General features: G+C 39.9%; 1 protein-coding gene across 1 annotated transcript in view; it reads right to left on the reverse strand.

The window, feature by feature from the left end:
- Positions 1-22,011, reverse strand: part of LOC134677533 (zinc finger protein 184-like) — a 69,600-nt gene that overhangs the window by 38,437 nt on the left and 9,152 nt on the right. The window contains exons 3-5 of the mRNA XM_063535999.1: positions 5,080-5,712; positions 3,717-3,851; positions 1,031-1,155 (exon numbers count right to left, since the gene is read on the reverse strand). Coding sequence (XP_063392069.1) covers positions 1,031-1,155; positions 3,717-3,851; positions 5,080-5,712 — 893 coding nt within the window. The remainder of the gene's footprint in view (positions 1-1,030; positions 1,156-3,716; positions 3,852-5,079; positions 5,713-22,011) is intronic.

A 22,011-nucleotide genomic window follows, 5' to 3' on the forward strand; every position in this document is an offset into this window, starting at 1 on the left:
GAATAAATAATGCCAACCTATAGTCCGTTTTTTTAGAATTGGAAAGAACTTCGCAGAAGTAAGCTTGTGGTTCCAAATCCGGCACTTTTAGCGGTAATAATTTGAAGTAAATTATATGTATTGACCATGCTACATTAGATAATTCAATAATTATTAACAATTGAAGAGCCTGATAAAAAATGCACGTTTCCTTCTGTGGAGTTCTTTCTAATGCTAAAAAAAACGAACTATAAAAGTGGGGTGTTTTCAGTAGATTTTCATCAAAAAACGATCGACGTCATATGCCGCCTTTGGCGTCGTTGTCACGATTTTGCGTTGACGTCAATTGCCGTCTGTGGCGTTCAAAAGGTTAAGAATAATTAACATTATCCTGAATACAGGCTAAAACTAACCTAAATCTAAAAAAAGCGGACTAGTGCGTATCGGACTCGCCCACCGAGGGTTCCGTATTCCGTACTTTTTAGTATATGTTGTTATAGCGGCAACAGAAACACATCTTCGGTGAAAATTTTAACTGGCTAGCTATCACGGTTCATGAGATACAGCTTTGCGACAGACAGACAGACAGGCGGACGTCGGAATCTTAGTAATGGGGTCCCGTTTTCCTTTGGGTACGGAACCTTACAAACGTCATATTTACGTTGGCAAACCCAAAGGGATAAGTCAAGCTGCAGCATAAGAGTCAGGTACCTTCCGTATAGTTCATTTTTTTTAGCATTAGAAATAAGGTAAACAATCTTGATGTGTCTTTTAATTGAAAAACACATTTTAAAAATAAGTTACGGCAAATATGTAACAATTATGAATCTAATATGATCATTTATATTCTTTTGCTATCATAAGTAACAGTTATTGATTTTTAATAAGCGTTTTTCAATTAAAAGACATGTCAAGATCGCTTACCTTCTTGCAAGTTCTTTCTAATGCTAAAAAAACGAACTATAGTCATGTAGCATGTTTCGCAGGCGTATGTGTTTGAAACACATACGCCTGCGAAGCATGTTGAGTTTGGATATTTTGATTAACTAACTTATCCCTAGACACGAAGCTGCACTCATTGCAAATGAACTTCATTCGATGCCGGATCTCGTGTGTATAGAAGCGACGCGGCTGCATACGCACAGCGCAGATATCGCAGGAGCGCGGACCCATGCTCTGAAATCAAATATTTGTTTCAAACAAGCATTAATAACTACCCACAGACAAAACATCCTCCTCGATCATGGAGTCATCCATGGGCGTAGACGCGCTACCCCCTCTGCCACGCATACGGTAATTTTACTCCATGTTCGAGTCGAAAGTGTCTTTGTGTGACGTCCGTGTCTTTGAACGGACCAATCACGGCACGGAACTTCGCTCACCACGTCCTCACCCCCATATTTTTGGCATCATCAGTTGCATGAAATAATTGCTCTAAACTTGGTCTAGAGGATTCCTAGTCTATGTAACTACCTAAAGTGTCCAAGTGTATTCCATTACGTTTCTTATATAGTAAACAAACGTGACGTGAAAGTGACAGTCTAAGCCCCCATTCGCACGACAGCTTTTTCAACGCGCGTTAAAAAAGCGCTTGAAAATATGTGCACTCTAAATTCGATTTAACGACCAAGGATTAAAGTCGAAAATCCAACAACGCTTGATAAAAAGCGCCACCGCTGTCGTGTAAATACATACATAGCTATCCATTTGTGTCATTCAAACGCTTTTTTAACGCGCGTTGAAAAAGCTGCCGTCCGAATGGGGGCTAACAATACGGTTCATAGAGAATCGAGAAATTACGATGTCAGATGTTTTTTAAGATGATCCGTTCGTTACTGGTAGGTATTTGTAATTAAAATAAATATTTAAAATAATAGCCGCAAGAGGCGCAACATATCGGTACTCTATATTTCTCTAAGGGGTTGTGTACAAATCACGCGGGGTGTTTTCGGCTACTTTTTGACCCCCCCTCCCCCTTGGTGATATTTGGTGAGGTTTTGGCTTCCCCCTCCCCCCACACAACCTCAAGTGTATTTTTTTTTTAATTTTTCGACCTAATTTTAAGATAAATAGTATTGTTTAATAATTTTAAGATAAATAGTATTTTTGTCAAACTTTCTACACGTGCGGTCTGTGGGCTAACTTTACGCAGCGGGCGTACAGCGCTCTGAGAGTCCAGTACAATGATGCATTTAGGATGCTGTTTAGGTTGCCGCGGTACTGTAGCGCCTCAGCAATGTTTGCTGAGGCTAGAACAGACTGTTTTTTCGCCATCATGAGGAAGCGATGCGCGTCACTCCTCAATCGCAGCCGAAGCAGCACGAACAGCATCCTAAGTACGCTGGCGCAGCGTTGGGACTCGCCCCTGGTCAAGCGGTGTGTACAGCTACACTCACCTGTTGCTGCTCCGCCGCGAAAGCTATGAATGTTTTGTTTTGTTTTGTTTGTTTGTTTGTTTCGTCTTAATTATAATACTAACTATAGATATAAGTTACTGTAATGACTAACCCTATACAGGATGATTCATGAGACGTGAGCAGGACTAATCCTGCATATTCAGAAACTGATAATTGATCGATCACCGTCGTATTTAGACGAATCAACTACACTTTTTCCTATTTTTTTTACTTATTGATTAAGGCAAATTTTATTCTCTACCATTATGGTCACCCTACAGGATGTAATTAATAAACATAAAACCTCTTTAACCGTAATAACAGCGTTTTACGAAGAAAATAAACTGTCAAACTTGAGTGAGATACGAGTTTTCAAAAGTAACCAGACCGTGATGACATTTAATTTGACACAGAATATCGGTAGTTTAGCATTCTAATCTAGGGTAACCATGCATGTCGTAAATAAATTAATAACTTTTTTATTCAACACGACTAAAAAAATAACGTTAACCTGACTAATACTTATACGAAACAGTTGCTTATAATATACGAAATGCGCAGTGTTAGTCCTGCTCACGTCTCCTGAATCACCCTGTATATGGACCATATGTTCGAAATAAAAATATTTTATTTCATTTCATTTCATTGTATATAGAAAATCTTGTTTATTTTTCTATTTTCGTTAAATAGACTCGCTATTTTGAAGTGCAGAGTGAAGATTTATGTTTTACGAAACCGAGAAAAGTATCTACTCATGTAGTAGGTTTTTTTTCATAGTTTCGTTCACTGTAGAAAAATACACGTGAGGTTTCCTTATACCCCCCGTCCCTCAACGTGATCTATCGTGATTGTTTCGTGACCCCCCTTCCCCTATCAAACCTCGCGTGATTTGTGCACAAACCCTAAGATCCACACGTCACAGGCTGAGCCTAGTGTGGGGCCTCACTGTACTGCCTCTCTAGGAATATTAATTTCTTGAAATGGGCGTTTTCTAAAATAAATATCGAAAACCTGATTCTTTCAAATCTGGACATTCTTGGGCTCATTCTACTCAGAATCGGCAACATTATCCATCCTTCCATTAAAAAAAGATTGTCCCAAAATGTCCATTCCATTACGTCACGTTTTATTATGAGAAAATTTTTCACTTGTATAGACGTGACGTAGTGGAATGTACAATTTTCATACAATTTTTTTATTATCAGGATTGAATATGCTAGTGATTCTGAGTTGAAAGAACCCAAAAACACCAGGATCTGCTGTGAGAATCGGGTTTTCAATAATTATTTTAGAAAACGCCCAAATAAATATATTTTGAATGGAAAATCAGAGCGGACTCACCGGGCTGTGCCGGACTCGGTGGGTCTTGAAGGCGGGCTCATCGCTGTAGGCTTTCCCGCAGTCCTCACACTTAAACGGCGCCTCCAAGTATATCTGGGACTTCTTACGAGTTGCGATTTCTTCCAGTTGCTCTTCCTACACATACATTAAAATTGTTAAACTAAAATTGATGATGATGAAATGCTATATTATTAATTTTTAAGGTAATAAATTGACCAAGACTCGTTCGACATATGTAAGTAGATTATACAAAAATAAATAATAGATTATACAATATTTTAAACTTGTTTAAATTTTAATAAACATGCATAAAGTTAAGAATATTTTTGTAATATGTTCAATAGAAAACTCGCGTCCATAAAAGCCGATTCCCACCGGCTTGCTTATTTTTGGATGTTTGAGCAGAGTTTTAAGGAAATATGGGAGCCACATTTGCCCCGGTTTGCATATGGATATGTTTGACGCGCCGCCACTGCTGCATTTAAATGTTGATTAATTAATTAACAAAATAACTATTAAATTAAAAAAATGAAACTCCTATTTGAGAAGCATTATGCCAAAAAAGTCAATTTTATGCCAAAATGCGTTACAACATTTTAGACAAGTGCTGATACTCTTCAAAACGATGGATCTTGTTTTATCACACATATTGAACTAAAAACCACCGCAAGGATTTCGTTTCACTCATTCTTCATTCACTCGATTTTACGTAAAAAACCCCGCATCGAAATCCGTCTATCTATTTGAGAGTGACGATGCCACAGACAGACAGACATTGACGTCGAAGGTTAAACACATCACAACACAACAAAATAATAAAAATTTAAAAATGTATGACTACAGCCATAATTATGTATTTTTAGGGTTCCGTACCCAAAGGGTAAAACGGGACCCTATTACTAAGACTCTGCTGTCCGTCAGTCCGTCCGTACGTCTGTCACCAGGCTGTATCTCACGAACCGTGACAGCTAGACAGTTGAAATTTTCACAGATGATGTATTTCTGTTGCCGCTATAACAACAAATACTAAAAACAGAATAAAATAAAGATTTAAGTGGGGCTCCCATACAACAAACGTGATTTTTGACCGAAGTTAGGCAACGTCGGGCGGGGTCAGTACTTGGATGGGTGACCGTTTTTTTATTTTTTGCTTTTTTTTGCATTATGGTTTTATTTAGTAAATGTTATGGATGGAACAGTCATCAGCAATAGTATCTTACACAACTAGGGCCGCAAAAATATATGACGCGCTCTTATTGCGCTCCAAATAAGAACGTGTCACGTATTTTTGCGGCCCTAGTTGTGTAAGATACTATTGCTGATGACTGTATGAGGTGGGTATTTTATTAATTCATAGTCTTACCTTGCTTAAAGTTACAAATTTATGGTTAATGCTACTCCCAAATTTGGCTAAATCAGTGTCAAGCAGCTGTCGCTTCCTCGGCCTCCTCATCTTATTATTCTTCTCAATTTTATTATTTTTCACTGCAGTCTGCATCATTTTCATTTTTTCATTTTCATTTCCCGTTTCCATTAGATTTCTATCAATATCCATACCTTCATTGCTCTGTTCCGTTTTCACAGTTTTCTTAACTTTAATATTAGTCTGTTTGCTGTTTAAGTTTTTCACAGTTTTCGAGACTTTATTGGTCTTTTTTGGTGTCTTTATATTTTTTTTGCTATTTATCACTTTTTCAGTGAACAAGACATTTTTTAAGGTTGAAGTCTCCGTTTTTATCTCACTAATTTCATCTTTTAAAACAAGTTGTTCAGAATCATCATTACTGATTTCAATTATAAATTCTTTGACATCAGGTGCTTCAAGAGCTTCGTTGATGGTGTCGAGCGGAATAATTTCTTCTTTTATGTGTTTGTTCAGTATTTGTTTATGCAATAAATCTTCTGATGGGTTTAAATCTACAATCTGGAGTTCAGTTTTAGTTAAGTTGATCGAACGGTGAGGGTTTAGGTATTTGCGAACATAATCTGTATCCAGCTGCAAAGCATGAATGAAAAGTTAACAGCACCTTTGTATACATATAAAATATAAATTAAATAATGGAAAAATAAATTAACAGTCAAGCTTTTTGCCTAATGTGGTGAATAGACAGTTATAGTATAGCTTGCGAATATTTTTACTTGATAAAAATTACTTTTTTAAGATAGTTACAATATGAATGTACATCATGTCTTTATTTTGTATTGTCAACATATTGTGTCTGGATTAGTACCTATAATACAAGCCTTATTGAGCTTACTGTTGGATTTCATTTTCATTTATTTCATAATTATTGTATTATCATGTCCATTACATGTTACATTATATATATTTAGTCAGATCATGACACCCTGTTAGGGCACACAATAGTATTATTATTCTATTCCATAGTTCGTTTTTTTAGCATTAGAAATTAGGTAAACAATCTTGATGTGTCTTTTCATTGAAAAACACATTTTAAAAATAAGTTACGGCAAATATGTAACAGTTATGAATGTCATACGATCTTTTATAGTCTTCTGCTTTCATAAGTAATAGTTATTGATTTTTAAAAAGCGTTTTTTAATTAAAAGACATGTTAAGATTGCTTACCTTCTTTCAAGTTCTTTCTAATGCTAAAAAAACGAACTATAGGCTAGTCTATAAGGCAGCATAATAACATTTACTTATTAGTTATTAGTAATAAATTAAATTAAAAATAAATGACGTCGAAGCTTAGATTTAGTCAATTTGTGTAAAAATGTCCTATAATATTTAATATTATTATTTTAAAAAGAAAACAAATATTACCGTCCCCTTGAGCAGCGCAGGCGTGAGAGCGTCCAACGTACGGAGGCACATGTCTCTGAAGGATGAGCATTTGAGGAGAAGCGTGAGGCAGTGTGCGCACAGGTACTGCGGCAGTCTGTCCCGCGACACCTACATCACAGAATAAATAATAGTACTAGGTACAGAAGACTCGCTCTCTAACAAAACGCGTCTGTTACGATCAGGACAGATATGGCCACTAGGTGGCGACAGCGCCATAATGTAAGAAATCGTCTTTGCCGCCTTTGAGGCGTTAAGCCTTGAGAGTCTTAGGTAACTTAGACACTTATAAAACGAAAGAGATGGGGTCAAATTACAATACGCGTAATGCTAGGAAACTTGTAGGAAATTAAAGAAATCAAATAAATTAACTCATGTAATGGGACCTACTGTCTAAAATAAACTGCCACAAAATGTTATTGACGCACCAAGTTTGTGCAACTTTAAGCACCGTTTAAAGAACTGGCTTGTTGGTCACCCGTTCTACACCTACGGGGAGTTCATGATGCATACAGGGTCAGCTTTGCTACCGCGAACCACGTTCGACGTATTGCCTCTCTGTCGCACTTGTAAATTCGTACGTAAGTGTGACATGGCTTCCTGTCACACAGTCACACGTCGAACGTGGTTCGCGGTAGGCCCTCTGCGCCTATCTGACATGTAAATTGGCTTTATGAATAAATGAGTCTTAAGCGTTCGAGTCTTTAAGCCTCGAAATGAGCGTTAAGCTGGAAACAAATTATCGGACGCGGCTGACGGGCGCACAGTGTTCGGGACGTGGCTGTCGGCTGACAGGAACATCCATTGCGCCAGATTTCTGTCGGATGTCCGAAGGCTCAAGGTCACGTCCACGGCTTACCTCCCATAGTTTGCACAGTTCAGTGTATATTCATTATCTAGATAGGTATAAGTCGCGGCTGTGAGCCGCGTCCGATAATTTGTTTCCAGCTTTATTCCCAATACTATCATGGACACGTGCAAGACCAAAGGGATTGCAAGTAGGTACGTAAATTTTGCTGGGCATTTTCCGCAAATCCACATCTACCGTGCTTATTGCAAGTACGTTGCCAGCCTTAACGATGAGTGCGGTATTTTCTCAAAGGTTTGAAGGTCGTAATGGTATGGAAATATCGCGGGTGACAGTACATTCCACAGTTTAGCAGTGCGAGGTATGAAGTTTCTGGAAACGCACAGTTGAAGGCCGCCAGCATATATAGTTCTAAACTTGTAATGTACAGTGTTTTAGAGGTTAAGATATAATTGAACCTTACTTACAGGAGTCCCAGAGATGCGAGTAAAGGTATCGGCGAGTTTATACTCATGTATATTGTACAGTCTGCAGTCCGTCATTATACAAACACGGCAGCATAACAACTCGTCCTGCAGCAGCGAATTTGTTGGTGTTCTATTCATGGTCGAATGCTCGTTTCACAGCCTGAGCTGAGTAATATGGTTAATTTGCTTTTATTTTTTTGGTAAAAATATTGAAACACAAACGCTGCTCATCAATGTAACCAGTAGACCATAGACTCTAGAGATAACTGTCAATTCCTTCACCTGAGATGCGTTCGGAAACTGACTTTTTGTGACCCCAACCTAAAATCTGTAACAGACGGGAGTACATGAGTACAAGATCGTGACTTTGGTCCGAGGCCTTGCGATCGAATGAAGGAAGTCCAGTCCACACGGGAACATTTTTTTCTCCAATCACGCACATTCCACTTGATTCCTTTCCATTCCTCAAGATTTTTTCGTAGCTGGATACGATAGTTTACCATATTGAATACAGCTTGGCAAAAAAGAGTAGAAATTAAATAGTGGCAGCACTGTAGTGCCGTCCCGTATTTATATATATTGGTTTGAAAGGGACGACACTACAGTGCTGCCACTTTTTAATTTCTACTCTTTTGGCTCAGAAAACATATAAAAACTCAAAAATGCGCGTTAGACGCGCTAGATCGATTTTTCGCCTCCGGAAACCAAATATGATTCCAAAATGGCAACTGGTTACAATAAAGAATTGATTCGTAAATAACATAGTTACGAAATGTACCTGTAGTATTATGTTTCGTGTAATGGATTTCTTCAGAATAAAACACAATTTCTTTAAACAAATTATTTAATCATTGAGCAGTCTTTTTCTTGCGTTTGCTGCGGTTCCGCCTGGGCCAGCCGGCGTCGCCGTGCACGGCACGCACGTGCACCTTCAATGAAGACTTGGTGGTGGACGTGCGCCCGCAGATCGGACACGGAAATGAGCCGCGTATACCGAGATGTGCCTACAGAAACAAATAAAATTAATATTATAAAGGTACTCTTACACAAACCGACCAAGTACACACATAGTAAACTCAACAAAGGGAAGATTTCTTCTTTCCCCTGCCCTTATCTTATCTTAATCTTTCTGGTACCTTGTTGTACATTTTGCTGCGTTTGTCACCCTCTTTTCTCTCTCTCCTCTCATCTACTCAAGGTTAACTGGAAGAGATCCCTTAAAGGGATAAGTTCGCCTTTGTACTTCTTACTAATTCTATGTTATTTTTAATATGTCTATTTGTACAATAAAGAGTTTACTACTACTACTACTACTTATCCCACGTCATGTGGGGTCGGCACAACATGTTTTTCTCTTCCATTCTCCTCTGTCTTTCGTGTCCTCAGCACTCATTCCTTCCTTTCTCATATCCTCTTTCACACAATCCATCCATCGTTTTTTGGGTCTACCATACGCTCTCCGTCCATCAACATTCATCCCTAACATTATTTTGCCTATATGGCATTCATCCCTAGTCATTACATGCCCATACCACGATAACCTTGCACTCCTCATTTTCTCCGAAAGGGAAGAAAAAGGGAAGATTAAATAAAATTACTTCTAAATGATTTCTAAATGTAACGAATGAAAAGAGTCGTGTTAGCTTATTAAAATTGAAATAAGGAAGTTGGCTTGAAATAAAAGCTTGCAAAAAAACAGAACTGTTGCACTCCAGCCAGACCAGACCAAACGGAAACAAGTTTTCGGCAATCTGATTAAATTGTCCGATCAAATCAGAAGTAAACCCACCGTCCCCATTCTACCATCGGACTTTTAGACGCACGGTCGGTTTCCATCCTTACATGGTAGATATTCCACCAATTCGCACGAAGCGCTTTGCTTCTACTTTCCTTATGCGCACTGCCAAGGAATGGAATTCCCTGCCGGCGTCTATATTTCCGTGTTCTCATAACCCGGCAACCTTCAAATCAAGAGTGAACAGGCACCTTCTGGGCGAGCTCGCTCCATCGTAGGCCACGTCTACGCCTCGGCTAGTCTGTGGCCATGAGTAAGCCCATTCATAATAAAAAAAAAATAAAAAAAAAAACGCCAATTTGGCTCGTCGATTACACTTTATTCGATTGTAAGAATATGATCGATATTACCGATAAAATGAAGGTTCTGACGCAAGAATATCAATTTGTGACGGTAGTATTCGCGTTAGGGGGAATTATTTAAGTTTAGAGCGCTCAAATATCACTATTAATCTAAAATTGGTGATTAAATTGGAGATTGACGTAAATTCCTTTCGGTCGATTTGATCATCCCGTCTGGACTGGCCTTGATCCTGCACACACACATGTATAAAGGGGTATCCAGACGGGACTGACGAAATCAGTCGATTTGTTCAGGAAAATAATTGGTCAATCTCATCTAGCGTCCACACGTACACAAATTAAATCACCAATTTGCATTCTACTATGAAAATTGGCATTTTTGTGTCCGCACCTGCTGATGTGATCGGGGAATCAAATCGGTATTTGCGTCCGCGCGGCCCTGTTCGATCGGAGAATTTCATCAGATTGGCGAAAAAATTGTCTCGTCTGGATACAACTTAACACCGCTAGCACTTACAACTTTGTAATGTCGTTTGCAGTTTGGCACCTGGTTGAAGGCGAGCGGGCACTCGGGACACTTGTACGGCTTCTCGCCGTTGTGCATACGCATGTGATTCTGCACACAAATAAACATAAGCAATAACTAGAGATGTAACGGATAGTTGTTTGGCCGGATACCGGATATTCGGCCGATGGTGAGGCCTATTATAGCATATTATATTCGGCCAGCGGAACTATACCTACATTTCGGTTTTTCTGGTGCGCATTCTGCAGGTTTGACCTGTTTCCTAGTAAACGTTCGCGCGGATACATTTCTAGGTTCGAAATGAGTGCGCGTGCAAGTCAGTGAAATGATTAAATTGTTTTAAAATAATAAACAAGTACGATTATGACCGTATCTGTTTCTTAAATCCAATTTGTTTACTCCGAAATCAAGCAATGTTGCTATCCGGTATCCGGCCGGATAGTAGGTCACTATCCGGTATCCGCCCGGATAGTAGAATAATGGACGGATAGGCCGGATACCGGATAGTAACCGGATATCCGGTGCATCTCTACTTATTATAGTGTCTACAGGCGACCGTACCGAACCGCGACCTTGGTCAGTGGGGAGACACTCCTTTCGGGCCATGAATCTATAGTCTGTATCTTTAGGTATTTAAATAAAAGCAAACAAAAGCTACCCTCAAATGGCTCCTTAAGCCAGTTGCAGTAGCAGTTCTAATGCTAAAAAAAAACGAACTATAGAAACACACTGATCGTACGCGTGGGAAAGCGTGTGATTATTACAGATGCACCGGATATTCGGTTACTATCCGGTATCCGGCCTATCCGGTCATGATTTTAGTATCCGGCCAGATACCGGATAGTGACCTACTATCCAGCCGGATACCGGATAGTATAATTGCTTGATTTCGGAGTGAACTAATTGGATTTAAGAAACAGTCTTGATCATAATCGTACTTGTTTATTATTTTAAAACAATTTAAACATTCCACTGACTTACACGCGCACTCATTTCGAACCTATAAATGTGTCTGCGCGAACGTTTACTAGGAAACAGGTCAAACCTGCAGAATGCACACCTGTAAAACTGAAATGTAGGTATAGTTCCGCAGGCCGAGTATCCGGCCAAACAACTATCCGTTGCATCTTTAGCACACAGGTAGCTAAAAGTACATCCGTTCGACCCCAATTTTGGGGTTTGCCATAAGCCGCGCGTGGCGCTGTCGCCACCTAGCGGCCATATCTGAGCTGATCGTGACAGACGCGTTTTGTTAGAGAGTGAGTCTTCTGTACCTAGTACTATTATTTATTCTATGTTTCTAGTCTAAACCGTAAAATTATTGTATGCTTACTCTTAGTAACAATGCCGCTGCGAATGTCTTCGGGCATTGCGGACAGGCGAACGGCTTCACCGCGAGGTGTGTGCGCTTGTGTACCGCGAGGGATGACGGGTTCTGTCACAAACAATATATGCTTAGTCCTATATTTATCATAATATAAGTGTAAATATGTAGTTCCTCATCTCACGGCTAGAATGTTATGTGTAATCTTGTCAGCACTGTAATGATTATTATTATCGTCTGTCTATCAATGTTAGTTTAGTATCTATTATCCTGTTATACCTCAATCCGATGACAATGCCACTTAAATATCCTAGGTTTACAAATCATAGTGGGAATTGTCTCAGGATGTAGGTTGCACCTACTAATGGATAAATCTATGTCCTCTTTTGTATTATATATCTGCCTATGTCTGTTTTTTTTCCCCAATAAAGAAAAAAAAACATATAATATTACATAACTCACTATGTTCAAATAGTAATTTTAATGAGCAAAGATGTTGTTCAACCAATCGTGTTAATATTGATATTCGAACCAGCGAAAGATCCCAAAATAGCCTAAATAAGTACAATATAATAAATTTTCTGTATTTAAAATAAATTATTTCACACCATGCACGAAATAAAGCACCTGAAAAATATTAGAATAACCTAGACCGCAGTTATTTTCAGACACAATTTGTATTTAATAAATCCGAAAGAAGTATAAAGAGTAGTTAACTTGACCGTGACGTCATTGTTGTCATAGAGATTCCATAGTGGCTAATCGTTTATACAGTTCCAAAATTCGAAAAAAGTAACTGATTTGACTAAGCAGTCTAGTTGTATTGTACCTCAGTGCAAAAATGGATTCTTGAGCGTTGCGAGGGTTTCAAGCAAGTCAAAGTAAAATATCGACTTGCCCGCACGATAGCGCCGCACTGCTCGCACATGCACGGATCGACCTTGTTCACACTTGTCCAGTGTTGCCCGAGGTGCTTGAGCATTGCGAGGGTTTCAAGGCATAGTAAAATATCAAGTTACCTGCATGATAGCGCCGCACTCCTCGCACATGCACGGCTGGATTTTGTTCACACTTGTCCGGCGCTGCCCGAGGTGCTTGAGCGTTGCGAGGGTTTCAAGGCATAGTAAAATATCGACTTGCCTGCACAATAGCGCCGAACTGCTCGCACATGCACGGATCGACCTTTTTGTGATTTTTCCGGTGTTGCCCGAGGTGCTTGAGCGTTGCAAGGGTTTCAAGGCATAGTAAAATATCGACTTGCCTGCACGATAGCGCCGCACTGCTCGCACATGCACGGCTGTACCTTGTTCACACTTGTCCGGCGCTGCCCGAGGTGCTTGAGCGTTGCGAGGGTTTCAAGGCATAGTAAAATATCGACTTGCCCGTATGATAGCGCCGCACTCCTCGCACATGCACGGCTGGATCTTGTTCACACTTGTCCGGCGCTGCCCGAGGTGCTTGAGCGTTGCGAGGGTTTCAAGGCATAGTAAAATATCGACTTGCCCGTATGATAGCGCCGCACTCCTCGCACATGCACGGATCGACCTTGTTGTGATTTGTCCGGTGTTGCCCGAGGTGCTTGCGACGGTTGTGGGTCGCCAGCGCAGCCGCATTTGAGAACGCCACGCTGCACTGTTTTAATCATATATTATTTTAATCAAAATAAAAAACCGGCCAAGTGCGAGTCAGACTCGCGTTCCAAGGGTTCCGTACTTTCCCCAATTTTTAACAATGTATTTTTATATACACGCGAAACGCGTTAAACGCGAGTGAATTGCCTTTAAAAAACCCGTAGGGGTCGGATCAAAAACCAAGTAATTAGGTAATTAGTCCGACTTGACTGCACATTTCTAATAGGTATTCCTGTCATCTATAGGTAAAAAACTATTATGTACATTTTCTTCAAAATTTTAGACCCAGTAGTTTCGCAGATAAAGAGAATGGTCATTTTTTGGCTATTTTCTTAAATAACTTCCAAACTATGTATTTTAAAATTATAAAACGAATATATTTGAAATTCTCAAAATGAGCTCTTTTATTTAATATATAACACGATATAGTTTGAAAAACTTTATTTTTAAACTTTCTCATTTACCCCAAAAGTGGCCCACATGTTTAAAATTCATTTTTTTACGTTACATGTCGATCTTTGGGTCACTAATTTGCATGTGTGTACCAAATTTCAATTTAATTGGTCCAGTATAGTTTCCGAGTAAAATAGGCTGTGACAGAAGGACAGACAGACAGACGCACGTGTGATTCTATAAGGGTTCCGTTTTTTTGAATTAGCGTATCGCCGGTCAGTTTCCTAATTCGTCAATTTTGCTGATTCAACAGTTTAATGATTAGACTGTTTCTTAATTCGCCAATTTCCTTTTTTGCCAGTTTCACTAAATTGTCAGAGCCCCTATTAAGCCAGTTTCTTGAGTCGCAAACTTCCTTATTCCTCAATTATCTTAAGTTGTCAGTTTTGCTATTTCGTCATTTTCCTAATCCGTTCCTTTCCTTGTTCATCTGATAGTTTAGTTTGTCAGTTATCCCATCTCGTCATGTTTATGATTTGCTACTTTTTTGGGGTTCCGTAGTAAACTAGGAACCCAGCTGTTTTTAAGGCGATCTTAAGGCGATACAAGACATATTTTTGTACTCAGCTAAAAGTCACGAAATGTAAGTTTAATATTTTTAAACCACATTGCCGTATTCTTTTTAAAAAAACATAGTCATGTCTTATTTTACACTAAAACTGATGGAATAATAAATAAATATTAAATATTATAGGACAATCTTTACACAAATCAACCTAGTCCCATGGTAAGCTCAATAAGGCTTGTGTTGAGATTATCTGGTGACACAATGCACTACGGTACGCGGGACACAATAATCCCAAGGTGTCGGACAACAAATAAAAAAACATTTGAGGCAGGCAGGCAGTTTTATTTAAAAAAAAAGAAATTAATTTGTAATATGTGTATATCAAAATATATCCCGCAGAACGTTTATGACGGGCAGTAGGATACCAATTTAATTTAATCTTTTATTGTATATTTGATACACCGAAACACGACTATAAGACCCTGGCAACTAGTGTAACTGGCGAATATAGAAACCGATTATCTAGGGGAAATGACCATTTGACCAAACTGACGAATAATTAAATTAGCACATAAGGAAACTAGCAAATTTACGAAACTGAAGCCCAGCAAAACTAGCGAAAGAGTAAACTGAAGGTTTAGGAAAATGACCCACTAGCGAAATTGTCAACCTAGTGAAAATGACCAGAAGGTAAACTGTTGAATCAGCAAAATTGACGAATTAGGAAACTGACCGGCGATGGCGGCGATACGCTAATTCGTTTTTTTCATTTTGAGGTACAGAACCCTAAAAATAAGAAAACATTGCATTGTATGTCATTCACATACCACTTCACAAAGATGCGACTCAGTGGGATGTGCCACCCCAACATGTTCCTGTAGCGCCTGCTCGCTCGCACAGTTCTCGCCGCACTGCTCGCACGGCCGCAGGGCTCCGTGCTCGCCGGCCGTGTCCGTGTGTCTGTTCAGAGCTTCGACACTATAGAACTTGGCTGAGCAGATAAAGCATATGAACTTTTTCGATTTCTGAAAAACAGTAAAAACAGTGAAACACATAATATACATATATATATATATATATAATAGGTTATTTAAAAACCGGCCAAGTGCGAGTCGGACTCGCACACGAAGGGTTCCGTACCATTATCTATAAAAACGGTCACCCATCCAAGTACTGACCCCGCCCGACGTTGCTTAACTTCGGTCCAAAATCACGTTAGTTGTATGGATTGGGAGCCCCACTTAAATTTTTATTTTATTCTGCGTTTAGTATTTGTTGTTATAGCGGCAACAGAAATACATCATCTGTGAAAATTTCAGCTGTGTAGCTATCACGGTTCGTGAGATACAGCCTGGTGACAGACGGACGGACGGACAGCGGAGTCTTAGCAATAGGGTCCCGTTTTACCCTTTGGGTACGGAACCTTAAAAATCCGATCACTAAGGGCCACCACACACTAGCGTCTCTCGCGTCTAGTCAGCGCCATGGAAAATGGCGTCGCTGCACAGTTGCGTCAACGTTGCGTCTAGCGGCAGTCATACAGCTGACAGCTGACTATAGTTCGTCTTTTTAGCATTAGAAATAAGTTTTTGGCAAAATTTTCATTTTTGGTACAAGCTTTTATCGCTGACTGTACTTTTCTTTCCACAGGCAACTAATACTCATCGAGACAATACTAAAAACCCCAAACACAATTAGGTTTCGTTGTTTCATCACAGAGTTCCTATGGCCACCTCCAGTCTCCATCATCAGATCAGCTCGATGTGACCATAATATTGCATTGTCACCCGACTTACGTATGTATGCAAAATTTCAGCTCAATCGGAAACCGGGAAGTGGATCAAATTTAACTTGCGAGATTTGATTACAGACAGACAGACAGACAGACAATGGTCAGGTGAAAGTAAATAAAAGCTTGTAATAAAAAGGTAAACAATCTTGATGTGTCTTTTAATTGAAAAACACGTTTTTAAAATAAGTCACGGCAAATATGTAACAATTATGAATCTAATACGATCATTTATATTCTTCTGCTTTCATAACAGATATTTTTTTAAAGCGTTTTTCAATAAAAAGACATACTTAATCAAGATTGCTTACCTTCTTTCTAATGCTAAAAAAAACGAACTATGGGCGCTGACGCTCGGGAGACGCTATAAAGTCTGTGTCTGTGCTATCTTTAGGTATTTAAATAAAAGTAAACAAACAATTTGTACATTCTCGGGTAGTTATAACATTTGTTGGTTAACCGACCAATTACAAAACCGCCTGGACCAGTCACTGAACGACTTGACTTTAACCTACATTATTTCATCGTGTAATGTTTTCATTAACCCTCAACTGGCCTAACGAGCCATTTGAGGGTAGATTTTGTTTACTTTTATTTAAAAACCTAAAGATACAGAGTATAAATACAGAAAATGAAAATAAAATAAAAGATCTAGGCTGTTATAGTGTAAATCATTTGAACTGAGTTAGGGGCTATTCATAAATTACGTCATTTCAAAATGGGGGGGGGGGGGTCTGGACATCGGATGACACGGTAGCATGAAGTAGGAGGAAATGGGGTCATTTGAAGCATGATTTTTGGATGATTATAGATGATATATGACGTAATTTATGGACAGCCCCTTAGTCAAAGAGTCTCAAGAATACAATACCATTGAGTGGTAAACCACAAATTAGGATAACTACCTCGTAGTAAAAGCAGATTAGAACCGCTTTAAAATGTTAGTATAGACGCAGAATAAATAATAGTACTAGGTACAGAAGACTCACTCTCTAACAAAACGCGTCTGTCACGATCAGCACAGATATGGCCGCTAGGTGGCGACAGCGCCACGCGCGGCTTATGGCAAACCCCAAAATTGGGGTCGATCGCATGGACTTTTAGCTACCTGTAGCAAAGCGACGAAATCGCGGAGTGAGCCACGCCTGGTATAGATTAACGACTCTATTTCTTTAAACAATAGACTACAAAATACACTAACTAAATAATGGCTAATATTACTTTGGGCCTTTGAAGATGGCCGATGGGGCCGAAAAGTGCTCGAGTGGAGACCACGGACTAGCAAGCGCAGCGTAGGACGTCCACCCACAAGATGGACGGACGACCTTGTCAAGGCCGCCGGAAGACGCTGGATGCGGGTCGCTTCCAACCGGTACGAATGGAGGTCCAAGGGGGAGGCCTATGTTCAGCATTGGACGTCGTATGGCTGAAATGATGATTACTTTGGGCGTGGCTAAGAAAAAAAATTGTACTATACCACGTTGTGTATCTGCTTTCTGTGTTGTTTGAGCCCGTAGTCGTTGAGGAAGGTCTCGCCGCAGTCCACACAGTCCACACCAACCTCGGGGTGCGCCAGACGCAAGTGGGAGAAGTACGACTTTCTCTTCCTATCAATCAATCAACACTATTGACGACCGGTCTGGCCTAGTGGGTAGTGACCCTGCCTGCGAAGCCGAAGGTCCTGGGTTCGAATCCCAGTAAGGGCATTTATTTGTATGATGATACAGATATTTTTGTTCCTGAGTCATGGGTGTTTTCTATGTATTTAAGTATTTGTATATTATATAATTATATCGTTGTCTGAGTACCCACAACACAAGCCTTCTTGAGCTTACTGTGGGACTTAGTCAATCTGTGTAAGAATGTCCTATAATATTTATTTATTTATTTATTTATTGACTAGATAGTAGAGATGCAACGGATAGTTGTTTGGCCGGATACCGGTTACCGGATATTCGGCCTGGCCATCGGCCGAATATCCAGTATCAGGCCGCCGAATATTCGGCCAGCGGAACTTAGACCTACATTTCGGTTTTTCAGGTGCGCATTCTGCAGGTTTGACCTATTTCCTAGTCAACGTTCGCGCGGACACACTTCTAGGTTCGAAATGAGTGCGCGTGCAAGTCAGTGGGATGTTTTAAAATAATAAACAAGTACGATTATGATCAAGACTGTTTCTTAAAGCCAATTAGTTTACTCCGAAATCAAGCAATGTTACTATCCGGTATCCGGCCGGATATTAAAATCATGGCCGGATACGCCGGATACCGGATATTCCGACTCCCACTTGGCCGGTTTTAATTCTCGTAAAGGGAAGGGGGCTTGTTGTTCAGGGCAGAGTCGATGGCACAAGACCCAGATTGCGGCCTTCAATGCGATTGACCGACCAAGTTACTTAAAGCTCTTACCGGGTCACCTTTAAATCTGTGCGTGCGGAATGCAATAAATTGAGCAGCATGGCGGGAAACAACAAAAAAGCGGCCAAGTGCGAGTCGGACTCGCCTATGAAGGGTTCCGTAGCAGCAAGTAACATAATAAAATTGCGGTTTACGATTTATGACGTATTAAAAAAAAACTACTTACTAATATAAAAAATCTTGTTTCTTTTTCTATTTTCGTTAAATACTCGCTATTTTGAAGTGCAGAGTGAAAATTTATGTTTAACGAAACCGAGAAAAAGTATCTACTCATGTGGTAGGTTTTTTTTTCTTAGTTTCATTCACTGTAGAAAAATACACGTGAGGTTTCCTTATACCCCTCCCCCAACGTGATCTATCGTGATTTTTTCGTGACCCCCTCCCCCTATCGAACCTCGCGTGATTTGTGCACAAGCCCTTAAAGCAGCGGTCGGCAACCTTTTAGCAGCCAAGGGCCACATAGCAGTCAACGAAGTGGTCGCGGGCCGCACTTTGTTAATATTTATGACTTTATCAGACATTGTCATTTGTCAATATTACATACAGAATAGCCAGGGAGTCTCGCGGGCCGCGAGTTGCTGACCGCTGCCTTAAAGGATACTCACATGAAGCTCTTCGAGCAGTGCTGACACTCGTACGTCTTGCCCGTGTGCGCGTCATGGTGCCTACTCGCTAGCTCCCTGCGTCACATATTTGCAAAACTCAAAGATAATCATGGTATAATAATATACTCCGCCTGGTACTCTCTTCCCGTCTTTTCTAGGTCACCTGACTGACACAAGCCTTCGTCATCATGCGACAGCTAGCGCTATATGATAATATGCGATAGCGCTATATAAAGCGGCCATGTTATTGTGACATAGGCTTGTGTCACTCTGGGAAGAGAAGACCATGTTTTATTAGACTATGAAGATAATGTAGATTTATAGTCTGTATCATTAGGTATTGCAAAAAAAGGAAACAAAATTTACCCTCGAATGGCTTCTTAAGCCAGTTGAGGGTAGATGAAAACATTACACGATCAAGTCTTAGAGCATTTAAGCAACTTGCACAATTGTGCAAAAATTTTCTATCCATGGACTGATATGGCCATTTGTACGTTACGTACAAGTCATGTAGAAATAGCAATACATTTGACATCCCCTCCCCCGCAAAAATCGGCAGACTGTTTCTTAAAGAAACTGATTCCGATGTAATACTATCTACTTGTTTGTTACTTATGCTTTTTTTGACATTTAGATTTTATTCTAGAAATTCTAGACTAGTATTTTTTTTATACAATTTTTTTTTTATGTTTGACGATCCTTTTGTGAAATTCTTAGTGTTAAATTTGACATGTATAATAATCCAATTTTATTATGGAATAATATTAACATCAATAAATTGCTCTGATAATTAGATTAAGATTAATTACGATTCATAAGAGCTTGTTGCTAGGCCTACATGAATAAAGTATATTTTGATTGATTGATTGACAGCGATGACATCTCCAGTTACTAAAGGTGGTTTGTATTTGGTTGATTAGTCAATAAATTATTTGTTTACTTTTATTTAAGTACCTAAAGATACAGACTAGAGGAATATTGTCAAAGTAAGCGGAACCTGGACAGCTTCTAACACTTTACAAAGCTCAAGTCCGGTCGTGTATGGAGTATTGCAGCCACCTGTGGGATGGCTCAGCTAAATACCAACTCGCCGCTTTGGACTCAGTGGAGCGCAGAGCCAGGAGGATGATTGGCGACAAGAAGCTAACGGCTAAGCTTCAGTCTTTGGCCCATCGGCGGAAAGTCGCCAGCCTGTCGGTATTCTACAGGCTGCACTTCGGGGAGTGTGCCCAAGAGCTACACGAGCTTATACCACCGTCCCCATTCTACCATCGGACTTTTAGACGCACGGCCGGTTTCCATCCTTACATGGTAGATATTCCACCAATTCGCACGAAGCGCTTTGCTTCTACTTTCCTTATGCGAACTGCCAAGGAATGGAATTCCCTGCCGGCGTCTATATTTCCGTGTTCTTATAACCAGGCAACCTTCAAATCAAGAGTGAACAGGCACCTTCTGGGCGAGCTCGCTCCATCGTAGGCCACGTCTACGCCTCGGCTAGTCTGTGGCCATGAGTAAGCCCATTCATAATAAAAAAAAAAAAAAAAGTAAAACTACATAGTCAGTACATTTACTGCCATCTTTCGACACAAATGATTAACACTTTTAGAACGCCATTCCTTATTTTTTCACTGATATATATTAAATTTGTTATACTTGGTCAAGCAGATCTTGTCAGTAGAAAAAGGCGGCAAATTTGAAAAATTTAGGCGCGAAGGGATATCGTCCCATAGAAAATTTGAATTTCGCGCCTTTTTTTACTGACAAGATTTGCTTGACCATCTATAAATGTCAAAAAGTGTCGTCATCTACTCGAGGATATGCCAAAGGTATGGTGTTATCTTTTCGACTGACTATATACTTTGACAATATTCCTCTATTTCGAATTCTCTTTGGCAAAACTTGAACATTTTACCAAATACATTTAAAAAAAACCGGGCAAGTGCGAGTCGGACTCGCGCACGAAGGGTTCCGTACCATAAAGCAAAACGAAAACCGGAAAAAATGCAAAAAGAAAACGGTCACCCATCCAAGTACTGACCACGCCCGACGTTGCTTAACTTTGGTCAAAAATCACGTTTGCTGTATGGGAGCCCCACTTAAATCTTTATTTTATTCTGTTTTTAGTATTTGTTGTTATAGCGGCAACAGAAATACATCATCTGTGAAAATTTCAACTGTCTAGCTATCACGGTTCGTGAGATACAGCCTGGTGACAGACGGACGGACGGACGGACGGACAGCGAAGTCTTAGTAATAGGGTCCCGTTTTACCCTTTGGGTACGGAACCCTAAAAAATTCAAACACATTTTTTGAGATTAAGCTAATTTTACGGTTTCGTGACCACTCGCACAGCGCAGCGCGCGACGCGGCGTGCAGCAGTACGTGACGCGCGCCCGTCGTGACCGCAACTCACTCATGCACTGTTAGTGCTTGAAAATGGAGACCTAGGCTCTCCGAAACATGTGAGTTAAACCGTTTTTAACTTTAAGTTTGTATGTCTCATGACTATTTTTAAATTCGATCATTTTTTTGAGGATATGAGCATGGATTATTTTCTCTAGACCACGAAATGATAATTCGATTTAAATGTCTGCTATTACGTTGTGTTACATTTCTATTATCAAAATGTTTATGTAATAAATGTATAAGCAAATGGTTTTGATTTGGTACTGAAAAAAGCTCATTATAAAAAGCGAATGCTGGTCCTATGCCTTGCGTTGAAAATCGCAGCATGTTTCGCATGCGTATGTGTTCGTAAACCCATACGCCTGCGAACATGTTGCGCTTGGATATCAGATTAACTAACCTATTTTTGGTGATGAAGTTGCACTCATTGCAATGGAATTTCAGCCGGTGTCGGT

This window comes from Cydia fagiglandana, chromosome 26, assembly GCF_963556715.1.
Source record: "Cydia fagiglandana chromosome 26, ilCydFagi1.1, whole genome shotgun sequence".
Taxonomy (NCBI): Eukaryota; Metazoa; Arthropoda; class Insecta; order Lepidoptera; family Tortricidae; genus Cydia; species Cydia fagiglandana.